The sequence below is a fragment of the Poeciliopsis prolifica genome, unplaced genomic scaffold, assembly GCF_027474105.1.
Source record: "Poeciliopsis prolifica strain line A6 unplaced genomic scaffold, Auburn_PproV2 SCAFFOLD027, whole genome shotgun sequence".
NCBI lineage: Eukaryota > Metazoa > Chordata > Actinopteri > Cyprinodontiformes > Poeciliidae > Poeciliopsis > Poeciliopsis prolifica.
This window is the reverse complement of record NW_026562402.1, coordinates 7,051,203-7,077,428: the sequence shown is the minus strand read 5'-3', so window position 1 is coordinate 7,077,428 and position 26,226 is coordinate 7,051,203. Positions and strand designations below refer to the sequence as shown.

Sequence of the window (26,226 nt, the reverse complement as noted above, 5' to 3'; positions counted from 1 at the left end):
AGTCAGAATGTAACTGTGTGCTTCCTGTAGATGTATTTTTTGCATCTCACCCAAGAGGACCTTTTTTATACTGTCATCTCATGTTAAAACTTGCAGTTGCTTCACCCTTTCACCTGTATATTCCAGCTAATACCAGGATTGCAAGACACTTAAATCCAGTGGCTTCCATTTTTTTTGGAAGACTCACCTCCCCTCCAAGTTAGTCATGTTCAGTCATGTCAAGGATTATCTTCTCCATAAGTGGGGATACAAAGAGCTGAAATGTTTATTCAACATCATCAATTCTTGTGACAGCTAATCTTGTAGGACCAGGAGTCATTTTGATGACATTAGAAGATGACAATCTACCTCGGATTTGGTGTGGTGATGTTGACCGTTTTATTTCACCATCTTTGTATACAAACTGTATGCAGACATTTGACACAGCAGTTCATTACCTTAGGTGTGAAAATGTCACAACATTTCATGGAAAGAAGTGAAAGTGTGGCCTGCACTTTGATCAACACAAAAATTGAAACATAATACAAAGTTTAAATCCACCTATTGTTGAACACAAAAACTTCCTCTGTTTTATCTGAGGAAGCAGAAATAGCAGGATGTGTTGCTGCTGAGATACATGCGCATGAAGTTTCACAAACTTGCATGAATACGTGGTTTCACAGGTGTGTGAACGTGACAGTATCAATGTATCTGGCTACCTCGTGTCTAAGCTGCAGCTGTTTTAAATGTGACACAAAGTAAATGCACTTTGTTTGTGGCTGCCAAACAGGTGCGGTCTTCATCCTGAGATTGTTCAAAAACTTTTCAACTTCACATGAATATACACCACTGGACACATTTTCCCATGAGACACACGCACGCACGCACACACACACACACACGCATGCACACAAACCACTTGATAAGTCAGATACATCAGCAACAGAGCATACCTACTCAGATTCATGGAACCTGTGTCTGTTTCTCACCTGCGTTTTGTCCCTTGAGATCCATTTGGACTCGATGGATCCCAGAGAAAGGCTCGGCATCATGTGGTTCAGGAGCTTCGCCACAAAAACCTTTGGGAAGAAGAAGCCTGCTGAGATTTTTTTTTTTTGCTTGTTTTCATAATCTGACACCTTCGACAAGAGAATACTACTTTGTCTAAACATTTTCCCAGTTCTCTTCACATCCGAGTGTTTTGCTACTTTAAGTTGGCACCAATCAAAAAAAAAAAAAAAACCCCAACAACAAACAAACAAAAGAAAACAACAGATCATATTAAAACAAATATCTAGGAAACAATAAACCCTCTCTGTCTCATTAAAGATTTTTAATTTAGCTGAAGTCTGGATTTGAGAAGATGACACTGGTTGAAGCAACTAAAATCTGATTGTTGACAGTGGTAGAAAAGTAAAGAAAGACATAAATAAAAAGATAATAAACACATAAACTATGAGGCAATACCTTAAAGGGGGTTGCAGACTCTGGGTTCATCTGGACCATCGGGCCTATCAGGACCACTCCAGTGAAATCATTGGGTCTTTCACAGGCAGTGAGGATGGAGATAGCACCACCCTAAGAAGGAGTAAACATCAGATAAAGTTTTAGTTTCACCTAATTTGTTTTTGTTGGAGTAGTAAGTGCTGGAGCTTAAACGCCCCATCGGTTTAACCGTGACTATGAAGAATTGTGAAAAGGTATTTGGCTCCTTAAAGTTTCAAATCATCACACAGATTTTAGTAATGTAATTATTTAAACAGAAGATTTCAGTAAAGACAGCATAAAAGGCTGTGAAACTACCATAACACATCAGATAAGAAAAAAAGCAACTAAATAAATCAGCAACAGTCAAGCATAGCATGTTTTGCTTCTTCTGGGTATGAATGACTTGCTGAACCTGAATGAATCAGATTTCCTGTTCAACACAAAAAGGCTTGATGGGAATCTCCTACCATCAGTTTGTGATTTATTTCCTGCTATTAATTGTAGAGATACTATTATGTTGTAAACATATGAGGTTAAAATTTTTAATATAATACCTTTTTTAGGCTTTCTAAAACCACAAAGACAAATGTCAATGATATAGTGGTTTTCTAGGTGCAGTCTGCATTAATGTCAACTAAGACAGAGATTTTAGTCCCTTCAGGAAATCTTTAGAAGTGAGCTGAAGCTTGGGAGGCTAATTAGTTTTTTACTATTAGATTTTAATATTCTCACTCAATACAGTCCATTAGATTTGCAAAGAAGTTCCCAGATGTAATTCCACACAAATTAGTACATTTTGATCATACATAAAAGGCTTTTAGTAGATATTATTCCAAGAAAAATGTTATCCTCATTTTCAATCACAAGGTAACATTTCTCAGAATAAAATGAGTATAAAAGGCTCTTTCTCATTAGACATGATTTGTAATTCACTGATTATCACATTGAAACTTGAAAACAGATTTAATGGTTCAGAGTGAGATAACTGAACTAAAAACTTGTCTAAACTGCATGAGTGCTAACAAGTGTAAAATTAAGTAAAATGCGCATAAATGTTCTTATGTAGTCAGTAGTTCACCAAGATTATCTGTAAGGTAAAAATGCCTGCATGTTATGCTAATAACAACTTATGTTGTACTACCGTACTATCAGGAGTTGTGATATTAAAAGTGCTGAACGTGCATGCTGTCCTACAGATACTGAAAATACAGAAAAAAAGAAAGGGCAACAGATAACATGTGTGAAGTTACATGACACAGTTCAATATTATGATCCATCTGAGTATAACGTGATGGGGAGATTCTTCTCCCCTGTGACAGCAATGGAAAGGTTACACCAGAGAGGTTCTGATGCAACGAGCAGTGGGAAAAATACCAGTAGGTCAAGACCAACACAAAACAATCCAGCTTTTGTTTATTTGGGTGTGAATTTCCACCCGCATTCTCAGTAATCCACACACACACTGAGAGTGAAAAGCCCTCAGGGTGAAACACGCACTGCTTTGCTGCTTCACATGAGGACAAGTACATACTTTGACAACTATGAAGACATTTCCTGTTTTTGATTTCAACCCTGGGATGAAGGCTGATGATAATTAGCAGCTTTGTGACCATCAGGGCTAAAATCAATTAGCCATGGATGACTTCGGTGCAGTTCCTCTCCTTGTGTGCAACAAGTGGTGGACACACACACAGGCATCCTGCTTGGGCAAATCTGTCTTCCTCCCCTCTCTCACTGTCTCTCGCTCTGGTTTTAGGAACTAATTGGCTTCATCTTTGTTTATCTGTGCACTCTTTGTCAGTTGCGTGAATATTCATCAGATCAGGGCCAATGGCAGGTCCACTTCATGAAAAGAAGCAGCACCACAGGAAGACAGGCCATTTCCCACAGGAGAACATGTCCGCCTGCAAACACGCACATTTCTTTTGACGATGAGAAGCCTTTTTCTTCCATGTTTTGTTTCCTGCTATATCTTCCTGAATCCCTCCTCATATCAACAGTCAAACTTCCATGTGTGAGAACAAACAAAGAAAAAAAAAATTTGCACAATGCCTGAATTATGACTACTTCAGGGTGAAAATGTATTTGGTTTTATTTAACACCCAACATATGTGATTCTTCCAATATTTTTAAAGAAGAAAATGTATTTTCCCCAGAGGTTTGGTACAGGTATAAAAAAGGCTGCATTAGAAGAAGGACTGAGACAGTGAAGCTTTTTCAAACACTGCTCACCTTCTACTCTCTTCCTCTAACACTTTGGGCAGTGAATGCTGGTAATGTCCCACTGCTCTGACATTCTGACTTAACCTGTACAAAAACTGCCTGATGAGCAAACATACACACAGTCTGCGTATTTCACAGCTTGATTACTCTAAAGCAAGTAAACTGCTAACAGCTGAACAAGCTACATTTAGAAATGTACTTATATTATCATTTTTAAACGTTTAATAACTATTGGAAACAGAGAGAGGGTGGCCTGCAAAAAAAATAATTAAATCTTTAATAAAAAAGGCTAAATCTATGAAACTGGAGAAAAGTTTTAACTAAAAATGTGCAAACTAGTTTTTAAAAACAGAAGAAATATTTTAAAAATTACTTTCTCTACTGTTGCCTTGCATCAATAAGTTCATAGGTTATAATCTTGGCCTGAGGTGTTTCTGCTTACATGCGTGGGTTGTTTTCGCATGACTGCTGACCGGTCCAGCGTCACACCCAATGACTACTGGAGATAGGCACCAGTTCAAGACTTTGAGGATGAGCAGGTTTAGAAGAGGGATGCATAAATGAAAAAGTATAAAAAACACTAAAAGTTTTTAGCATTTAGAGAAATATCTATGCCACCAAAAGGACACTTGTTTTTTAAGTTGAGAAAACAGAACGTAAAATGCTGAGAAACACATTAGAACATCATGTAAGAACAAGCAAGACAGAAATGTGTAAGACAATAAAGCAAAATAATATGCTGATAACCGGGATGTTGCAAAAAGGGGAATCTTCTTTGCCACACTTTTCTCATTTTCTGTTGTAGTATTTCATCTTTAAATAATAGACTTTTAAGTATAATAGTAATAAAAAAGAAGCCTAGAGCCAAAAACCACTTTGGCAAGACGCTGAATGTCAGATACATACAGAGGAAAAGGATGAGCAAATAGACACTAAACAGTGATACGCCATTACATAAATAGTTGGCACTTGGAAAGTTAGACAATTGGGCCAATTGCCAGAATTTCAGCTACACAGGGGAAAAAAACTTTAGCTGGAGGGAGAAGAAGAAGCTTGGGCAGAAACATCCTGGAACGATCCTCTGAGCTCATACAAACAGCTGAGATTCCTTAGTGCCAGCTCAAAAGGGGAACATGCAGAGAGTTCACAGAGCTGAAGCTGAGGCTTAGGATATATATCTGAAATCTAGGGCTCTCCAGAGATTGATCACATAACAGACTAGAAATTTATGGTTCTAAAACAAGCTAAAACAAGATATGAAGGAAATCCTAAACTACCGTTCCTCCAGTAAAGGACCACATATTTCCAGTTCATTGTCTTGCATCTGAACTGAGTAAATATAAAGGAATGAGAAACCTGTCTGGATTCATAGCCCTTCAATTACTTTTGTCCAGGACCAAATCTCTAAAAAAAAATACAATCCTAATGAAATCCCTTATTGTGTTTTCCCTCAATTTGAACAAAAAGGGAAAGTGCTTCTGCAGTTGTTGGTTCTGGATCCTGCAATTTCCATCACAATGTCAGCACACATACTGGAGTCTACAGATGGTTCATTGTCTTGTAGTTTTTACGTCATCCAAGGCCTTTTTAAAACAGATTTGTGTACACACAGAGGAGCAGAGGAACAGGCTAATGGAAACAGGATGCATCGCTACAACACAGGGAAGCTGGTGTGTGAGGCCTGTAAAAACACGCTGACACAACACTGATCCTGGGCTTGGTTTCCGTAGCACCCTGTCTGGGATTTTGTTGCTTTTAAGGAAAACATAAAGAAGGGCTGGAATGACAATATCGAGGTCTTAGGAGGGTGAGGAATAATAAAAGAAGAAACTGATGGCTACAAGTTGGTGGATTAACAGTACAACAACGAGCAAAAGTAGGAAAATATCAGAAAAGAAGAAATATAAAGATAAACGACCATGGGGTGATTCGGTCCTAAACTTAGTTCTGATTTTTAGCCACTCTACTGCCTTCGTCCATGACCACACAGCAAAAGTATACATTTACAGCCCAAGCTTTATAGAACTAAAGAAAAAGCATCCCTAGATGCTCTTTTAAACAATGAGCTATGAAAGCCAGACCAATTTACATAAAACAAGTGATGCTAAAAGGATCCAAAGCTCAACTTACTGCAATAAACAAGTATTGCTTTACAAGGAGATAGAAGAAGAGGCCTAAGTGAAGGACAATTTGATTTTCAAACTCAATAATTATATGTAGCAGAAAAACAAATCACACTTATTAAAAATGTTTTGTAGTTTCAGTCAGACTTGAAGGCAGTACAGCGCTATGTACATAGAACTAGTCCGTTCATCCATCCACGGTGTTGGCTTTCTGGTGTTAGCCGCTTATCTAGTCCTAGCGCCACCGGGCTCTCTATCACACCCATCTAGCAGGCGAGATGGGTGAAGTGTCTTGCCAAAAGACACATCAACGTTGGCATTCGATCAGATTTTCAATCTGATCAAATGCCAAAACAGATCCAGGGCCTAAGACGCAATATAGAAACCTTATAAAAACCTTACAGAGGAGTTCCTTTCAGCCTATTCTGTCCAGGATCTTATTCTTTTACTCATGATCCATATCTCATGATCATGGGTGCATGGTAAGTAGATCGACTGATAAAGCAATAATGTTGCTTTATGACTCAGATCATTCTTCATCATGACAGACCAAAATAAGAACAATGCAAAGTTTTCCCTATTTAGCATATCTGTCTCTGTATCTTACCATCACTCATCAACAAGACGACAAGATACTGAACTTCTCTCTTCTCCCCAGTTCGAGGCAGAGACTTACCCACGCGGAGACTTACACAAGACCAATAAAACTGGAAGACGGGCCTGGGAGAGAAACTGATGGTAACAAAGACAATAAAATGACTAAGCTATATGCTCCAGTCCAAATTAGTTTGCTTTGTTTATCCTGTGAACAAACCCTGGTTCTCATGGGTAATTTTCTTAAAATGTATTTTTATGGGTTAGAATTAAATAAGGGCCAATACAGGATTTGTCTGCAATATTCAATTGTTTTGAGACAAGATATTGAACAAACTTATACCCAAAGAGAAGGAGACCTGATTATCTGGACAACTTTGTTTGTAAAAAAATGCTTCAAATAGAGATTGTTTGTAATATCTTTTTGACTGCTATCTAATTCATAGTAATTGAGCTTCCAAAGAGAAATCTAGAAAAAGGATGTTACAATTAAAGATTCATTTAAGACAGAGATCTCCCTTAGAAACTACGAAAAAGGACAAACAAAAAAGCTGATAGAAATAACCAGGCCAGTCTTGAAGTTAAGCTCTCAAAGTCCTAAATACCTTGAGGTCTTGGAGAAGCTTGCTCTTGAAAGCGGATTTTCTTTAAATTGTAATCTTATGTTTAATTCTTCAAACAACTTAGTTCTAATTTCTTTGTAAAGCTCATTAAATCTACAATAACATCTTTCTTTGTGTTGAGTTTTACTTATTTGCTGATGTACAACTAAGGCGAAGCTCATTACTGAAGGGGGGCAGTTCTTGAATGAATTATCAGTTCTTTTTGCTCTCTGATTTATGCGATTAACCTATCATGAGCTGGAAGTGTTCCTGACTTGTGCATGAGCCTTTGTACCTTCTTACTCTATCAATACCCCAACCCTAATAAAACTTGTATAAAACATGACACGATGTCAAACACTCATAAAGTACAAGTACAGACTGTGAGTAGCTCGTTAATCCAACAGAGACGAGTTCAATGAGATCCAACTTGACTCAGCCCACTAACACCGACAGTAATCATCCATTATGTAACTCATCCCTATTTGTTCTATTTGTTTGTGCTCAGAGTAAGCAGGTCATGGAGCACAATAGCAAGAGGCTGTGCTGTTTTGGTGCGGCTCTGTGAAACACCGATCACTTGAAAATCATTCAGTAGCTGCTCTCCAGACTTTTTCTATCACAAATTTATTTAATTATTTATTTAATTGCCCTGTTTAATCAGTCACAAAACTCCATTAAACTCTTTTAACTCTCTGTATGAAACTTACAACCATCTACATTCCTTACACAGTTAACCTTACAAGGATTTAAAAACAGTGATCAGCTGAGAACCTTTTGACTCGTTTTCAAGCTTTAAAACTAGTTAATGCTTAAGCTCCTGTAAGCTTAAGGTTAAGCTAACAATTAGCCAACATAAAACGCTCCAAACAATTGGACTTTGTTTATAGCTTAAACCAGAACTGTTTGCAGCTTTCTACATGGGAAAAACCACATTGGATTCTGAACTCTAATATTCCCAGTCTTGTTGTTTTTGCGACTGGGAACCACTGACTTCTTTTTCCACTGCAGAAGGCAAAGACTCTAGTATCACCAGCTCTATCTGGACCAGATGAACAGCTTTTGTCATAAGCTTAATTTACTGTATTTGAAGAATTTTAGTGTTGCAGAAAGAAATTACATGACTACATAAAAAATAATTTACTTTCATATACATATATACAGTGTAAAGTGACATAATCATTAATCAAAAACCAGTCCCCAAATCTCAGGTGCAAATCTAGCTGTGATATTGAAATAAATAAAGTGATTTGTATGTTTAAATTGTATGTGAACCTTCACATCAATCCAGAATACAGCAGACTCAGAATGTGCTGAAAAATGTGTTTCAGTATTTTAATTACATGGCAAAGTGGCTCACTGGCAGTGAAAAACCAAACAGGTTGAGCTCCAGTCCTGATGAAGCACTGAATTATTTGACTGAAGAATTCCTATGAGCGGTTTTAAAGCAGTTTCATGCTTATTTACAAGACCAATAAAACTGGAAGAGGGGCCTGGGAGAGAAACTGATGGTAACAAAGACAATAAAATGACTTAAAAAGCTATATGCTCCAGTCCAAATTAATGGAGTTGATGGAGCTGGAGCAGTTATTTCTCTGCTGCCATTTAATGCTACATTGAACAGTCTTGAACAGAAAGTAACTCTAAAAACAACAATAAACCTTTTCTAACTCAACACAGATGATATCAATCTCCCAATCCTCAATGTGAACTGTAGATAATAAAAAAACTACAACAGGCATTGGGAGGGTCGCTAAAATGACACTATGAGAGAACAGTTTCTCTTTTTTGTCCAGTAGCAAAACCACGGTGACATTTGGCAGGTCACGCAACCTGTGACTTGCTCTATGACAGGGTATTTTTGTCTCTGTGCAGCAGCTGTGGGATATGTGTCACTGTGTGAAAAGTGAAGTGCAGTTTACTGAAAAAGGTAAAGCTAACAAACCTTCCCGGAGCTGTTGGCATCTGCCCTTTATACATCAATTAGACACGTGGCGCTCCAGTCCAGCCAAAAACAAATAAAACAGGAGCTTAAAGTGAGGAAAGAATTGGCACAGGCATGGTTTTCTTTAATAGCTTTGTGGTTCTGGCAGTGGTTGGGACGTATATGAAACAAGCTCAGCTCTGTTTACGGTTAATATTTTTGATTTCAGAGAATTATGACAGTTCTAAAACATTCAAAAAGACCTGAAAAGAGCAACTAATAATTCAAAAGCAACATAGAAGTAACATCCGCTATCAATGGAAAATCACTGAAAGCACTGAAATGGGTGTTGGGAAGTGTCCTACCATGGAGTGGCCCACAATAAAGACGGGAAGATCCGGATGGCGGGACTTCATGAGGTCAATGTGCTGCAGGGAATCCCTGATGTAAATCTGAAAGTCCCTGATGATCATTCTCTCTCCTTCACTCTGACCATGGCCAACTGCAAGACGAGTCAGTGACAGATTAATCAATGTGCATATTATTATTTAAAGACCTTACATGCAAAAACATCAACACTTTGGTGGATATTTAACAAATGGCTTTGCTCTAAGATTTTAATGGGCCTTTTAGGAACTCTCTCTCTCTGTTCCAGTGTAATCTTTCTGCTTTGTTTTAGACAAAAAAAGGACTGAAACGGTGGATTGTTAAAATGAAGTGAAGAAAGAATGAAAAAACATTGAGGGGAAGCCAAACTGATGAGAATGAGGGAAATTGTGGGTAAGATGATGAGGTCATAAGAAGAGATAGGACAGGCTAAGTAGCCAAATAAGGCAAAATGAGCCAGGAAAGAGAATAAAGTCTGATTGAAATAGAAAACTGCCCTGGAGGAGAATCTGATGAGAGGGATGCAAAGTGGGTGAACAAAAAAAAAAAATTAAGAAATCAAACAAGGCATAAAAAGAAACATTAACTTGTATTTACATTTTGATAGCAGAGTATAGTGAGGTAATTTGTGTAAAAAGATGCAGAGAGAAATCATCTGGTGACTGGAATCTGACAATTTTCAGCTGACCGGTGACCATCAGATCAGCAACTAAAAAAAACCCAAATCTTTACCAGGAAGTGAACACACATTACTAAGTTTAACTGTGTAGTGATGAAATAAACGTTTTCAGCTTAGTGGAAAGCTGGAGGAGCTCTGGACAAGTAAGAAACTTTAAGAGGAAATTACATTTTCTATTGCATGTTGTCTGAGGTTAATTAAGGTTGCAATGGGGCTTCAGCAGTTAAAAAAAGAGTTGAGTACAGCAAAATATGTTTTTATATGTTGGATTTTAAAACATTAGCTGCCTTTTGGAAATCTTCGACCTCAAATAAAGATGCAGCCGTATGTTGCAGTGCTGCCCATAACACCATCAAATTAGAGCCTTGAGACAGTTTATTTTGTCTTTGAAATGAAAAAAACAGTGAATCATTTATTCTGGAGAAGGTTCTGCCACACACCCCATGGAACTTGGCATGTGTTCCTAATATCAAGGCAGGAAGGTTGGAAAAAATATTTTGAATGTTGTTATGTCTGCTGCATATATAGTTCTTAAAGAGAAATCATCAGATCAAAAACATCTACAAAATTCAGAGACTGGAAATTGGCATTAAAATCCTGATCCGTGTATAAATCTAAGCTCTTTACAAGATGATGCTGAAACAATGTTGACTGCTAACAGATGGAAAGTTTGTAAGATGGGAGAAACAATTAATCTCTGCAGGCTGTGAATGAAAAAGACCTAAACATTCTTTATATAGACAGAAATACCCATGAGAGAGTGGGGAAAAAAAAACCAAACTCAATTGATGAACTCAGTTGGGAACTCCCAAAGGCGACGTGTGTTCCTGTGCATCTGTGTCTACAGGGACTCGCTCCAGTTCAGTATTTTTCATTTAACAACGTCACACCTCAAAAGGAGTCATTGTGCATATTTTCAGTCATTCACCTCCTTTTATTGTGTTTGCCAGTGTTTCATTTCGGTTTCATTATTACTTAAGCAACTGTTTCTCCGCCTTTTTTTTACTTTAAGAGAGTATGATCAGGAAGCCATGTATTGATATTTAATGTGCAAATTATGCATTTTACTGAAAGATGTTTGTTCACTGAAATAGTGAATCAGCCAATCACAATCCACTTAGGCATTGAGATGTGATGAAGGTGACTTCCTGCAGCCCAAACCAAGCATGAGAATGGACCAGAAACTGGACTTTGAATGTGGCAGGGCTGTCGACACAAGGCAGGCATGTCTGGGTATTTTAGAAACTGTTGATTTATTGCTAATCTTACGATCCATCAGCTCTTGGATTCACAAATGATCCAAAAAAGAGAAGCAGATCTGTGGAGGAGAATGGATGATAGAAACCAACTAAACAGGAACTCAAATCACTAAAAACACAGTATGTCAAACCTTGAGGCAGATGGGCTACAGCAGCAGAAGACCACACAGGGTACCGCTCTTGTCAGCCTGTATGCATATTCATACAGGCTCACCAAAATTGGAAGACAACAGATGGGAAAATGTTTGCCTTGTCCAATGAGTTTCTACTTCAGCTGCAACATTCAGATGGTGGGGTGAGAAATTAGTGTAAACAATGTGAAGGCATGAATCCATCCTGCCTTGTATCAGCTATTAAAGCAGGTGTAATGTTTTAACACACTATCTGAAAACTGCTGTTGGTCATGTCCATGCCTTTATGACCAAAGATGTGGTGGAAGAGGAGATTTAGATTATAGATGTTCATATGGCTAATTTATGTGATGTCGTCATGCTGTTATGGACCACAATTTCTGAAGAATGTTTCAGCCTTCAAGATTTCAGCCAAAAAATCGCAACGTTTCAGAGAGGCCCCACCCTCTGACAGCAAAGTGTGCCTGATAAAGTGCCTGGTGAATGAATGTATATCCAACCGCTGACGTAAAGCGCCATTGTAAAGAAAACAAAGGATTAACCCAGTGTTTCTCAATTCCCGTCTTCAGGATGTGTCTCTGTTCCAGAACACCTGACTCAAATTATCGCATGACCTCCTCTTCATGCGATAGCATGCTGCAAAACCACTTATTCAAGTCAGGTGTGTGGCAGAAGGGAAACACTTAAAACATGCAGGACCGGAATTGATAAACACTGGATAAACCGAAGGTTCAGAGAATAACAGGTCAGTGTTTTGTTTTGAACCAGTTCTTTGTGCTTTGACAGGTGGGGCTACAGAGTGTTATGTTCAACAACATCAGGAAGAAAAACAACGTCCATTGAAAGGTGCAAAGCAAAATAATTTTCTCAAACAGGATTAGTTGGCTTTAAAACGAATAATCTGTGTCAGCCAGAGCTGTATGCGACTACTGATAAACATGACGGACACAGTGAGCGTGGGTGTAAATGTATGCATGGGCTTACAGTCCTGTGATGTGCATTTGTCACTCACCGTGGTCATGAGCAAATACCAGCAGGGACTGTTCTTTCAGTCTCTGTGCAATTTCTTCATATGGCCCACTGTGCTCTCCCGCTCCATGAACAATAAACACCAGAGCCCTGAGAAGAAATGACAGGGAAAATGTTGATTTTTTTTTTCTAGAATGGATCTGTGCGTGACTTCTTTTGTCCGCTTCCAATATCTTGCGTGCGGGAATAAACTGAAGTTTATATTCTGCATGGGAGTGGCATCCTTCCTAGATTTACTGATAATCAGGCTCTGCAATGCAACAGTTTATGACTTGAAATAACCTCAGAATCTCCCCCTGACAGGCCCTGTGGATGAGCGGAGGACCGAAACGGACTTGCAGGATGATGGAAGAAAATCATGAGCAACAGCAGAAAAAGACAAGCTGAGAATGAAGCAGACTGTGTGTTCAGAGATAACAGCTATCATCCATCTGTCAGTCTGCCTGCCTCTACACACCCCTGCCTGCCTGACTCAAAACACACACATGAGATGCCACCAAAACATGGCAAAGCACATAAATTTAGCAAGAGCAGTAACTGTATATTCTTGCAGCTCTTTCAAGATCGAAATGCAAGAACAAGCTAAAAAATTTAGCAATCCCATTTAGGGAAGCAATTTAAAAAGTCTGTTTTTACGTAAATGTTTTCAGTGAAATTAACCATACTGTAAAGTGCGATACAAAAGTATTCATACTACTTTTATATTGGTCAATAGGCAACACAAAGTAATGAAATCAAATAACACAATTTGCCTTAGTTTTACAAATTCCAATCTGATTATTCAGGTGGGCGGCCATATCTTAGTTTGCAGTTCTGTCGTATTGTTTAAGAACTAACTTAAGAACTTAAGAACCTAAATCTGTGATTTGCATACAGTGACCTGTCTGCCACTGTATGTTTCTTAGTCCTCCTGATGTTGTTTCTTCACAGGTGGATTTATGGTAAGATTAACAATCCATTTACTAATTAGATAGAAGGGAATTAAGGTGGGTTGAATACAAAAAAGAACAGTTCACATTCCAGTTTTTATTTTTTGTGTAAAAGGGATCATATATTTTCCTTCTGTCTCATGATTATGGACTATTTTTTGTTGGTTTACCACAAATAATTTCACCAGCATACACCGCAGGTTGTAGTTGCATGTAAACCGTGTCGCTTGCAGTCTTGCAGTCATGTCTTCTTTTGGACATGAGAGGGTCCAACATGAGCTTGAGACATACAGACCCAAAATAGTTTCTTGGATTTGTTGTTGACTTTTTCTTTCAATCAAGTGACAGTAAAACACTGGAAGAAGTGCTGGATATTTACCTTTTTTATTGTTTCTACAAAGCAATTTTTGGGGACAAAAAAAATCTTTTGTCAAAGTGAAAAAAGAACATGCACATTAAACAAGAAATTACATACATACTAACCCAATTAATTACCTGTTCTCTATAAGATTTAGGTCTGCACTTTAACTGTGCCACTAAAGGACATCTACCATGTTGAATTCAAACAATTTCTGTGCAGCTATGGCTCGATGCTTTAACTTTTTCATTGTGATCTCTTCAGACCAATGAACTTTCTTCCACTTGACCATAGAGTCTCCCACATGCCTTTTCTCATTGCCATTTTCCCATAAAGCTTTGAATGGTGAAGAATCCGGGCAACAGTTGTTGTCTGTAGAGTTTCTCTACATACAACTCTACAGACAACAACTCTGTAGAGACAACAGAGTTGTAGAGACTTGTTGTCTCTACAACAGAGACAAGAAAGTCTCTGTTGTAGAGACAACAACAGAGACAACAGAGTCTCTGTGGTAGAGAACTGCTAGCACCAATGAACTGGACATATGTCTCATTAGGAACTTTAAAGTGATTGGCCTAATGATGCAACCACCTATTTTACGTTACTTATTGTATTTAACTGTTATTATTTTGAAGAATAATGACACTTTTCACCTTAACATCAAAGAACTTTTTCACTAAAAATGCCATGTTTTTAAATGGACATTATTTTTTGCAAAATCATTAAGACATAAGATGAACATTTTTGTAAGGTGCTTCATCTGCACAGATCTGTAGAAAGACAACCTATTCTGATTGGCTGCAGACTGACAGGCATGATATGTTATCAATAACGTTAGCTCACATTTCTCCTGCAGTCATCTCTGCATCTTCAACACCACATTCAATTTAGAAATGTTCTCAGTTTGTATCATACCTTAAGAAATGACTAAAAAAAAATATATATATATATTTTTAATCAATGGTTATCCAGACTTTCTAACAGTATTTTTCTTTTTCTAGTACATAATATCAAAGTATTTTCCATCCTCTGAATCAAAAGGCTCCTAAACTACAGTCTCATGTCAACGCATAACAGATAACATGACAGTAAATTTAGGAGTTTTGAAACACCACCTTGCAAATGGGTAATATACTGGATTTTAATTCCTAAAATGGGGATTAATAAGGCAACACTTGATTTTATCAAATGTTTTGCATCTTCTACCAGTGCATACTAAGCAGGGGAAGCTGAGCGTTCCTTCTCTCAGAAGCATCAGTAGTGCTGAGAAGCCTGCAAGAGCTTCACTGATCAGGAGCAGACAATTAACCCAAATGCATTCAGCGACAGAGGAAGGAGGGGACAAAGTGAAACGAGCAGGGAGGAAAATGAACGAAAGTGTTACGGGCGGGGTGGTGAGGATGAGTAGAACAGTAGTGACTGTTCATCAGGGGTTCTGTGTCACTCACAGCTCTTCCACTCCTTTTTTTAGGCATCCATCGCCTGGGGCTAAGACTTCCTCTGCTCTTGTAACAAGTGAACTTGAGTGTGAATCAGTGTCTTTGTGCGACCATAATGTTCTGCAACACACAACCAGAGAAGCTGCGGTATATTAGCGGGGGTAATTTGGCTTTGCTGTCAAGGCAACTGTAGTGAACAGCATGCTGCAGACTCCATTTCTTTTCAAGATTTTCTCAATCCATCATTTCACCAAAAGGGTTTTTGATGCAAATTACGGGTTCATATTTTATTTCTGTCCTGTAACAAAACGTATCAAAACAATTAAATAAATTGTATTTTCAGTTTAAACGCTTTGAATAGTCGCATACTGGTTTAATTCAGAAACAAACTGGGGCATATCCTCAGAACGATGCCTCAGCCACAAACCCAGTTCTCTTTTTTCAGCCACTTTTCAAGCATTTGTTTTGGATTATTATTTGAATTGGATAATACGTTTTGGTATTATTCCTATAATAATACCAAAAAATTTTATAGATTTTCTGACAATACAAAATTCATTTACACACCAGGTTCAATTTAGGGTAAGAGTGTGAGGTTCCAAAATATTATTTTAGTATCAAGCAAAGATGCCATTAGTAAATAGAAATGAACAGTTTTAAAATGGTGATTTTAACCGAGCAAATTTTCTGAGCAGAGATCAAGCATTTCTGATGACATCTATACATCTGTAAAAGGGTTACAAAGCCATTTCTGATACTGGTGTACAACAGAGAGAGTTGTTATCCACAGATGGATGCATGTGATAGAACTAGGGCTGAAACGATTCCTCGAATGATTTGAGTACCTCGATTATTAATGTTCCTTGAGGAAAATTTTCTGCCTCGTTAATTTGTGCTTTGTTATTTAGTGCACAGTGATCCAGCTGCTAAATAACAAAACATATAATTTTGTTGTTGATTTAAGGACAGCAACATTTTCACATAGCTTTTTCCAGTAGCAAATAAAATCATCACTTGGAAACTGTTTTTGTTTTTTTGTTTTTTTTAATCAGGTTGGACATTTTACTCAGATTGTCTTTGTCTGATATTAAAATCTGCTTGATGGCCTAAAAAGGAGCATATGCCAAAAAATGAAAAGGAAGAAACCTATATGGGTGAAAACACTTCTTGACAGAACAATAACATTATCATCAATTCAATTGAACCCTGATGCTTCATCAGAAGTGCATCATGTTTGCCCAAGGTTTGCATCACCACCTCCATAATTAATCCCTGTTTAGATCTGTCCTGATTACGTAAAGCTGGAAAACTTTCAGATTTTCCTCCTGTTTCAAAGGATTCTTGCTTTTCATTGCCACTTCTATCATGGGAACTGGAGATCTACTTCTCTCTCACACAGCTTCCGCTGCTGGAACAACGTGGCTTAGAACAAGTCCTATTAAACCACCCAGAGAGCGAGAGACAGGTTGTGGCTTTAACACGAGGCTAGTCCAAACAGCCACAGGGTCTTAACAAAGCCAAAGCCCTAATCCACCTTATGTATAGCCTGCGGGGTGCAGCAAGGTTATAAGCTTTATAAAGCTCTCAATGGTCCTCAAACTCTCCACCATCACTGCTGAACATTACTTGGAACAGGGACTTACCAGATTTTCAAACATCAGTCTTTACTACTTTTCTGCTGTCATGTTTTCACATTGCTGCTAGTGACAAGGTTTAACATGCTTAAAATGGCTCATTTTATTGAGCTGTTTATTATTGAAGAAAATTGAATTATTATAATTGTTTATATTCATGAGTGTGAATTTAGAGTTAGTGATCTATGACTTTTTATTTTTCAGGGATTTAACTAATTATGACCTGATGCTGAGGCAACCCTTCAAAATGGGTAAGATCAGAAAATAAACCATTCAGTTGAAGCACATGTATGTTCACTTCTATAAACCCTATAGAAGACCAGGAAATGGCTACAAGAAAATTATTCAAACTTCCTGGCTAAATGTAAACAGAAAGTCATGAGGCCCAAAGCAGAATTTAAGTTTCCTATTCGTGGATGTATCTATGGAACGCAAAGTTGTTTGTGGAAAATCTGCCTATTTTCTGATTTTTTTCATGAAGCAAGTCTAAAATATTCAGCGGAAAATGCAACTCAGGAAGTTGAAGTGCCCAGGTACATTGCTAGTTGATACGCTATTGGCTGGTGCTTGCAAAGCAGCCAATCCAGGAGGATCATTGATTTTTCTTGACACTGATTGGCTGTAAAGCAAAGATCAGAAAGACTACAGCTGTTTAATTCTCCAATAGTGAAATATGGTTTCCACTGTGTCAGTACACATTAAGGTATATTTGTTGTTTGAATAATTAAAACAGTGTTATAAGTTCTTTCAGATGGAGTGACAAGTTTATGGAGATTTAAGCTATAGTTTAGGCCCTAACAGGGGACTGAATACTAGGGATCCACTATTTTATCCAATCGTGCTGTAAGTGCTTCTTTGTTTACATAAACCCCTAATATAAAATTGTGTCTGGATTGTAGGAATGAAAAAGCCAACAATAAAACAGAAGCTGAAGAAGAAACAGACTTCAAGATGTTTTGATATTTTTTGAAGGAGATACAACACTAGAAAGAGTTTCTGTCTGTTCATTTGACCTTACTGTTATTTAAAGTAAATTTGAATGTATTTCCACTGTTAATCCTTTTCCTTTTCCCAGTATTCTGAAATACAGTGCAAAAAGACTCACTGTAACTCAAGTGTCCTTAATTCAATGTAACTCAGAACCATTTAAGACACATTCAGGCTGAACTCCCAGGTGGCAGGAAGAGTTGATGCACTTGGAGCAAAAAATAAAATGGATGTGACAGATAAGAACTGCACGACAGCTGCAAAATGAGGCAGAGTCTGACAAGTAGAAAGTTAATGTGACAGACCAGTACGGAAAAGGATGCTGGGAACGAGGAAGTTATTATGTTTGTGTCAAAGTGTGCTAAGCAGAGACTGAAAAAAAAGACAAGAAACAGGAAATTGCTGCATGATGGAGAGAGACTGAGGCAGACAAGCTGTGACAGTGACAGTAGGAAAGCTTAAACTCATGGGATAAAGAATGGTGATACTTTTATATCTAAAAAATATTCCTTTTCACTGGTGTTTTTTTTTTTTTTAGAAACAATTTATCAGAAAGTCGTAAATAAAAAGGAACTTAATTTTGCAAAGAGCCCATCTTAAAATGAAAAGCTCAAAAACAACAAATTTGCACATTACAACAATGGCAATTAAAACTACATAAAAGAATTCTATTGCCACCATAATTCTATTACAACATTTAATTCTTCCAATTTGGTCACCTTCCTAAAATAATAGCTTGATTTTTTTGGGCAAAAAATGGCTTATGCCATTAATTTCCAAAGATGACAAAAATAATCCTTTAAATGACCGTGAAGTAAGATAGATGCTGAAAAACACAATTTATGGAAATTATGAAATCCTTTAGAAGCATCGCCTGAACCCCATGCTGCCACAGAAACCTCCACTGACTGCCCTCCATAAACTCCTTAGCAACTTGGCAAAGGAAAAGTATGATTTTCTGACCCACTGCCAGGACAAATGCCGCACTGCACTTCTTGAATGTGAGGTTTGTGAACTAAGCATTCCCACAGACTGTACAGCATCTCTGGACACATAATATCACTGAACATCATCAAAGTCCTCTGGCATGATTTATAACTGGATTACTCATACCTCAGCCAAATTAAAAGAACATCAGTTCCTAATATTTAAAGTGAACTGCCACCTAAGTCAATATCATAGATCATTCGTTATAGATCTGCCATAAATACCCCGGAGAGAACCATTGTAATGAAAGTATTGTCCACAGGCCCAGGAGGAGAGTTTCAACCGCCTAACATTGCTGAACTGGAAACAGGAAAGGAAACCCTGACCCCATCTGACATTTCACTGTGCGGGGCTATAGCTGGCCACTGTATACAAAAAGAGTTTCTAGAGTGCAGGTTTCAGATGTAGCTCCAAATCGGACAGTGTGTTCATGTTTGTTGACGGTTAACCCAAGTCAAGTCAAACATCTGCTAGGACCCTGTTAATGATTACAGACGTTCCTACGTCTGTCTGGTTACCTTTCACCTGTTTCTTGTTAAAATAAGACCATTCAGAAGCCTTTCACCTAATTCTTTGTTATGCTCACTTCGTGTGAAAATGAAGTAACACCTTTTTTAACAGCTTCACAGTGGTGATCTGGTCTAACATAGTTTCCCTCTGAGCTACTTAGTTAATTTTGTTAAAAAAAAAAAATTAATTAATTCAAAAATAGAATAAATAGTAATGTCCGGAAGACAATAAGTTGATATTTCTTCCCAAACACTTTAGTTATTGCTGTTTTGAGTAAGCAGTAAAATAAATACTTTTGTACTAAGTATCCACTAATTCACTGAAAGTGTAATTTAAAGTTTATGAAGTATTTTTTTCCAGATGACTTTTAATAAAACAGAGTAGAAACATGAACAAAACAAATTCCATGAATATTTAGTTCATTCTTTATAATTATTCCCCTGTAAAATAATAAGCTACCAGAAAGGTAGTTATATCTTCTATTTTTCCCAGATTACAGAGATTTTGTACAAAAAATTCTGGTTCTAAAATGGAAAGAAATAAAAAAATCTCAGATATTATTCCTATGTAACTATGATGAGGAAAAATCATTCCAGTAGCACATTGCACATTAAACTTTTTGTTTTAACCAGTTGTATGCTGATTTGAGAATTTCATACCTGCTTATCTTTATGTTTGAGGTACATTAGCGATCTTTAAATACATTTAATTAAAAATGGTGGGTGGCTGTTTCCCTTCTAATTCTTTACTTATGATTTGCCTGTTGCGTGCAGGTCTTTATCCTCTTACTGTCACAGTTTTTTAAGATATTTATTTTTCATGAACTATTCTTGCATTCGGTCATCTAATCCTCTAGTATGTTCAACAAAGGTCACCCTGGTTGGGCTTTCCCCTTTCAATCACCATGGAGTTTCATTTTAGCATGAATGATTCATTTCTGCTTTTTAACACTTCAATGCATTTAATATTTTGAGTAGCCGCAGAATTATTACTTTGTATTATACACAATGCAAACGGCATTGTGATACCGTGTAGTAATGGGAATGTAAAAGACCGGCTTTAATATAGCCCCTGGTGATGAATAATAAACTGCTTATTATGACAACATTAATCACCTTCATGGTTTTTGTCTGAGTGCTTTGTTATTCAAAACCCTAATGATTCTGATTAGCATTTAGATAACTGCTAAATTAATGTTAATTACCCCCTTTTTTGTGAAAAACATAAATTGCTGCAAGCAATTTCTTTGTAATCTTCTTTGGGTTCTGTTTATATCAAGAAAAAAATCCTCAATCTTTTTATGTAGTGCCAATAAATTTCTACTATATCCAAAAATACATTCCTGGAATGTATTTATATTAAAATACTTTTTTTTCTTGCTGAAACTGAAGTTTTTGCCTTCTTTATTTTCTTTGATCTAAATCAGTTTTCCACTGAGGAAGAAGCATATTCTAATATATTACAGTTAGTGCGTCTCATGATAATAATCTGACAGCAGCTGCACGTGGCCACTGCAAGTCTATGGATCTATTACAGGAAACCTTCAGTCTGTGTCTTTTCTTTTTAAAGAGAAAGGCTGTTTTTATCCAAACCAACAGAACAGATGCAAGAAAGTCTATCAGAGAAAATTGGAAGTTCACATGTTTGCCGACAACACCTCGCACATGGCTGGGTTAGTGATTCAACCCTGACGTTCCAGTTGAAAACGATCCCTCTACCAAACTATTTTTAAAACCCAACATTGTTGATTTATCATAAAAAATGCATTTTAAAACTACAACTGTAATTCCACCATAACTACAGAGCTGCAATTCCTCACCCAGCAAAACCAAAAAGCACTTGTCTGTAATTACGACAGCCGCAAACTCAATGTAAAACTTTTAATAAGTCTGGGTAAAGAATGCAACCATCACATTAAAGTTTAATTGCAGCTTCTGTTGTTTCACACTTTGGAATCATGCTTACTAACTGTGGAGCTTGCGTCTAAAACTTAAAACAGTTGATCTGCTTTGAACAACTCCAATGAACAATACTGTCACATGACTGATCTAAAATGTCGGTAAAGTCGTGAACACAACTCGATACAGTCCACAGGGGCTCATCTGTTTCCTTCTGCTGTGCCTGCTTGCGGTTTTAGCAGGTTTACTGGTTGTTCTCCAGTGAGAAAGCGCCTACATAGGCCATAAAAAGCTGCAGCTTTAAAACAGTTACAGCACAAGCGACTCTGCAGATACTCCAATGCTACACTGATTTAGCTTTTTAGCACATGTGTCGGAGAAATTCATATGTGCACAAATCTACCAGTAGAAGGTAATACACTAAAGGGTGGATTTAGTGAGATGTGTGTTTAGATCCACAGGAGCATTGTGGGCAATATTTGCCTCATCAGTCATAGTTACACAAAAACAACACCTCAGTGTTTGTAACTCATCTGCCCAAGCATGAACACACATATACCCCGTTGCTTGTATACGGAATATACAAGCAACCCTGTGTACAAACACGGAGTTAATCACGGATGACTACTGTGTAAACACACGCATATACAGATGTGGCTGTAAACCGTGAATCTGCTCCACAGCTGAGTCAGAAAACAAACAGTGGCCTTTATGAAATGTGTGGGCCCATGTGTGAATTCCAGATGTTCTGTTTAGTGTGGCATCATTTTCTGGCATGCATGCAGCTCTGTGCCTGATAGGAGAGGTTGACTTCTCAGAGATGGAAGAAATGCGTTGGGTTTCGTACACTGCCATAGACACACATGCGACGGGTGCAGAGGGCTTAAAAAGCTAGAGTGTGCATACCACAGGGGGCCCAACAACAGGAGGCTGAGGGAAGCATCAGCACTCCAGTAAATACTCAAAAGCATTGTTTTAATACTTCTATGATTGAATGTCACTTTGCAAAGGACACAGTGATGTTCTTTATTCATAAGAATGGAGAATGAGTCAGGATTTCAGACATTTATGCTGTTTAATTGGGAATACTGCATGTACAAAGTTAATTCTGTCCACAGGGGTTAAAGGGACACTTTAATGCCTAATATTTGTGACATAAATTTGGACTGGGAATTGTCTCCTGGGCTGATGCATGTCCTTTAATACTTGACTGTATTGAGGTAACAACAACACTCTTCAATGTTTATATTACTGAGGGAAAAATAATCGAGGTTAGCTCCTTTTTGGCATCAGCAAGTTATTTCAAGAAAAAAAAAAGTAGGAAGAAGACTTTAAAAACTGCAATAAGCTATTTATCCTATTTGACATGTTTAGACTAAAAGAGTCTGCCGGCGATCGGTCTGGTTCTGTAAAAGCTAGATGCATAATAACATCAGTGACTATTTTACCTTACAGCCTGAGCCAAACATTCAGATTCTGCTGTTTTTTAAACAGGGTCATAACCCAGTGTCAGTGATCATGTTGTCTATGCAGGGATTATCATAATTAAAATTTCTTTATGAAGCACAATGAGTCAAAATAATCCAGATTTCCTATAGATTAGGAGTCATTACTGACTCCTAATACTGACCTACTTTTATTGTTTAAAGCTCCGTGATATCCAAACAGAAAACCTCCAATCAATGTGTATAACTCGAAAAATAAAGGTTAACAGCCTTTAATATTAAGAGTTTTCAGCACCGATGACACAGTCTGACCATCTCTTGTCTGTTGGAAAGTTAAACCTTAACATAAACAAAATAAACAGACTAACTGGTGAGGTAAACTCAGGGTGCTGGACAGCTGAATGGCTTAGCCGCATGCAAGTATCTAGCAGGGTTACAGTAGACAACCCAACTGTCATCTGAGCCGCAATTCCCCATCTGTTAAACTTAAAGTCAGGTGACTCCATGACGGGAAACAGCCATGTGCTCTGCATTGCTTGTAACGTCACATCACAAGATCGCACACTGGCCGCCAGAATTAAGGCAGATCAGACTGCAGGAGTGTTTTCCTGTTGATTTGGTCATGACGACGGATCACGTTTTGCCCCCTCCGCTTTTCACTGACCTTGGCGGACTTGCGGGCTCCCAGTAGCGGCAGAACAGGTGCAGTCCGTCGGCGTTGACGATGTGCCGCAGCTCGCTGTAGGGGACTCCCTGCGGGCTTCGCCGCGGAGCATCTCCCGGCTCTGGCATGGAGGGTCGGTCTGCAGAAAAGACACCGAGCAGCGATGACAGCACGTCGCTGGCGCCGTAGAGGTAGCAGCTCAAGGCAGCGACGAACAGGCAGGCTGCGGTGGTCGCAGCGTTCATCGTTAGTTTTTTTTTTTTTTTTTAATAAATAATGTATGTTGTTGTCGTTCGTCGCGTGAGGCTAGGAGCGAGGACCGTGTGATGTCACACGGTGTTTGTGGGTCAGTACGGATCTAATGTGGAGCTGCGCGCGCTCATTACACACACACACTCACCGACGCGCATGCACAGCGGCGACGGTATCGTTGATTTTACGTCACAGGACCATACGGCGTGCCAACTACAATCTCACCCTACCGGCTTTCTCTTTACACCTGCCCAATTGAAAGCAGGTTCATTTTACAACAGCAATTACGACAGAAATATGACTATAGACACGTATAACATAGAAGACAAAGATCCATAATATTCATGCATTTTTAATGTATATATTGCCTTTATGTCCAATAATCAGTGGTGGTTAAAAATAAACAAAAAAATATCCTGGGGCTGATAAAGTTCTCTTCCACCTCCAGTATGGATTCCAGTGAACAGTGGGAAACTGACTTCAGTTCCACAGTTATATAACATTCTTCATACAGTGAAATACTATGGAGTGTTGAATTAGCTAAACATAAAAGTTATGTTTGTAAACGTATGCAATATACAGTATTGAATAATAAAATCAGGGCCAATGGCTAAAACTAAATCAGACTCAAAAAAAGCAAAATTCTATTAAAACTGAGGATTATCAATTATTACTCGAGACAAGGCCTTTCGATCATAAATAAGGTATGGGATGGAGTGATGAGGTCTACTTTGGCAAAATTAAGCCAGAAATGAAAAGGACTAAAGCTCCTCTGGGACCAAACCACCAAGCACCCCTCCGGCTTTATTTATGAAGGTCCATACATCTGAGTCAGCAAACAGAACTTCAGCGTGTCCTTGTCCAACACCACATCCGAATCTGAACGTCATTAAACAGAAACTCAAAACATGCAACAAAAGAGCCTGACCACTGTCAACAATAAAAAATTTCAATCTTAGCAACATTTACCCACAGCAGCATTAGCATTTTGCTATCAAAGGGGACAAAATGCATAGAATAATCCACGTCCAACAGCTGATTATCAACACAGACCAAGTGGCAGCAGATGAGACACAAAAATGAAACAATGGCAAAGAGCAGAGCAACATGGAAGCTGAAACTAACACCGCAGGCTCAGGAACATGAACTGTATCTTACTTTTCCTCGTGAAAATCCTTCGCATTTTCAATCAAGGTCTCGCTGTTGTCGCCATTATGAACTTTGTCACCATGGCGACCCGAAACTTTCGGTATCTTTGATGTCAGGGCAAAATTCCGAGCAAAGGCAAATGCTGATTGGTCAGTTGTTTATTATTGTTATTATTTTTCCCATACACGATTCCCCAGCCGCCACTGCTAATGTCTACTAATTTGAGTTTATTTATTTATTTACTATAAAAATTAAAAAATAAAAACAATTGTTTCTCTGGTTTAGTGACTTGACGGCAAAGCTTTTTTCCTTACTTCAAGATTTCAAAGAATTTGGGGAATTTCTTTCTTTGGAAACAAAGAAAAAACAAAACACAAACTAACAAACAAACGTAATTGTTTGTTTTTGTTTATCGTCCTAATATCATTTCAAAGCCTTCTTCCTTTTTTTTTTTTTTTTTTGTTTTTTGTTTTGTTCATTTAAAGCAGAAGTCTGAATTTGGTCTGATTAGCGCCCAGAGTTATGTTACTGTTCGCGCATTTTGCGCACCTCGCACATCATGTGCGTCTAGATGCTATCACACTGGACAGAGGAGACCTCTTTCTTGGACAGTGCTCTTCTGGAGGCATGCGTGCGTAAAACCTCGCTTTTGTTTTTGCGCTGGGGTTCAGCGTTCCAAATCCAAACGCTCCGTGAAGACATCCCCGTCAACCGGACAGCGCAATGATGGGAGATTTCACCAAAAGCGCCAAGCGATTGCTCTTCGAGTGCCGAGATTTGAGGCTGACATCACAAACCCTGCAGTCAATCGATAAACGTGGCCGACTGCAGGTCTCATTGCGTGCACGCAAAATAATGTAATGTGCGACTTGACATCATCAGCAGCATTTGAGGTCCGCCGGGTTTAAACGCGCAAAGGTGGAGAAGACGTTCCGAATGTAGATGCAAATCTACAACTCAAACCTAACGAGCAAGTCGTGATGGCAATAGTGTCCCGCAGACGCACTCTTGAGTCTGGACTGTCATAAGAATATTAAAAGATTATGAAGATCGACTGACCTGCACAAGGAGCGTCTGCAGCTAAGTTTCAGCTCCAATATGTCTCTGATTCCTCTCTCTCTCTTTCTCTCTTTTTTGTCTCTCTCTCTCTCTCCGTTCGCATCCAGTCAAGACAAGAATGCGGTAAACGACGTTAGGGCAGAAACTAAATAACAGTTCACACACACTCCCATCCTTTCTTCCCCCCTCTTTCTTAGAAACACACACACATACACATTTCCCCAGAGGGAGAGATGCAGTTCCTCTGTCCCTCCCTCAGTTTAGCCTCATTTACAGTTTAGAAGGACGCAGCATGCTTCAGCCCACATGGTTCCCGTTTGTGCACACCAGGGTGTAATATGTATTTAATATTAATGCCATGGATCTTTCTTTCTCTGTTGCTCCCTATGCTTTAAGGATTGATAACACAAAGAGATTTTTTTCTTTCTTGTATTGTTTGTTTTTTGCAACAGACTTAGGCAAGAAAAACTGCTTCCCTTATGCCAGGTTTCTTTTTC

General features: G+C 38.3%; 1 protein-coding gene across 4 annotated transcripts in view; it reads right to left on the bottom strand.

Annotated features, from left to right (window-relative positions):
* The window catches only part of mgll (monoglyceride lipase), a 35,179-nt gene extending 9,200 nt beyond the window's left edge, over window positions 1-25,979 (bottom strand). The window contains exons 1-6 of one of the 4 annotated variants that reach the window (XM_055048484.1): window positions 25,730-25,979; window positions 23,270-23,408; window positions 12,402-12,508; window positions 9,299-9,435; window positions 1,447-1,557; window positions 969-1,058 (exon numbers count right to left, since the gene is read on the bottom strand). In XM_055048484.1, coding sequence (XP_054904459.1) covers window positions 969-1,058; window positions 1,447-1,557; window positions 9,299-9,435; window positions 12,402-12,508; window positions 23,270-23,397 — 573 coding nt within the window. In that variant the 5' untranslated portion in view covers window positions 23,398-23,408; window positions 25,730-25,979. Of the gene's footprint in view, window positions 1-968; window positions 1,059-1,446; window positions 1,558-9,298; window positions 9,436-12,401; window positions 12,509-23,269; window positions 23,741-24,679; window positions 24,915-25,729 lie in introns of those variants that run through there. The other 3 variants (XM_055048483.1, XR_008607188.1, XM_055048482.1) reach the window with 3 other exon arrangements.
* Window positions 25,980-26,226: the final 247 nt, after the last annotated feature.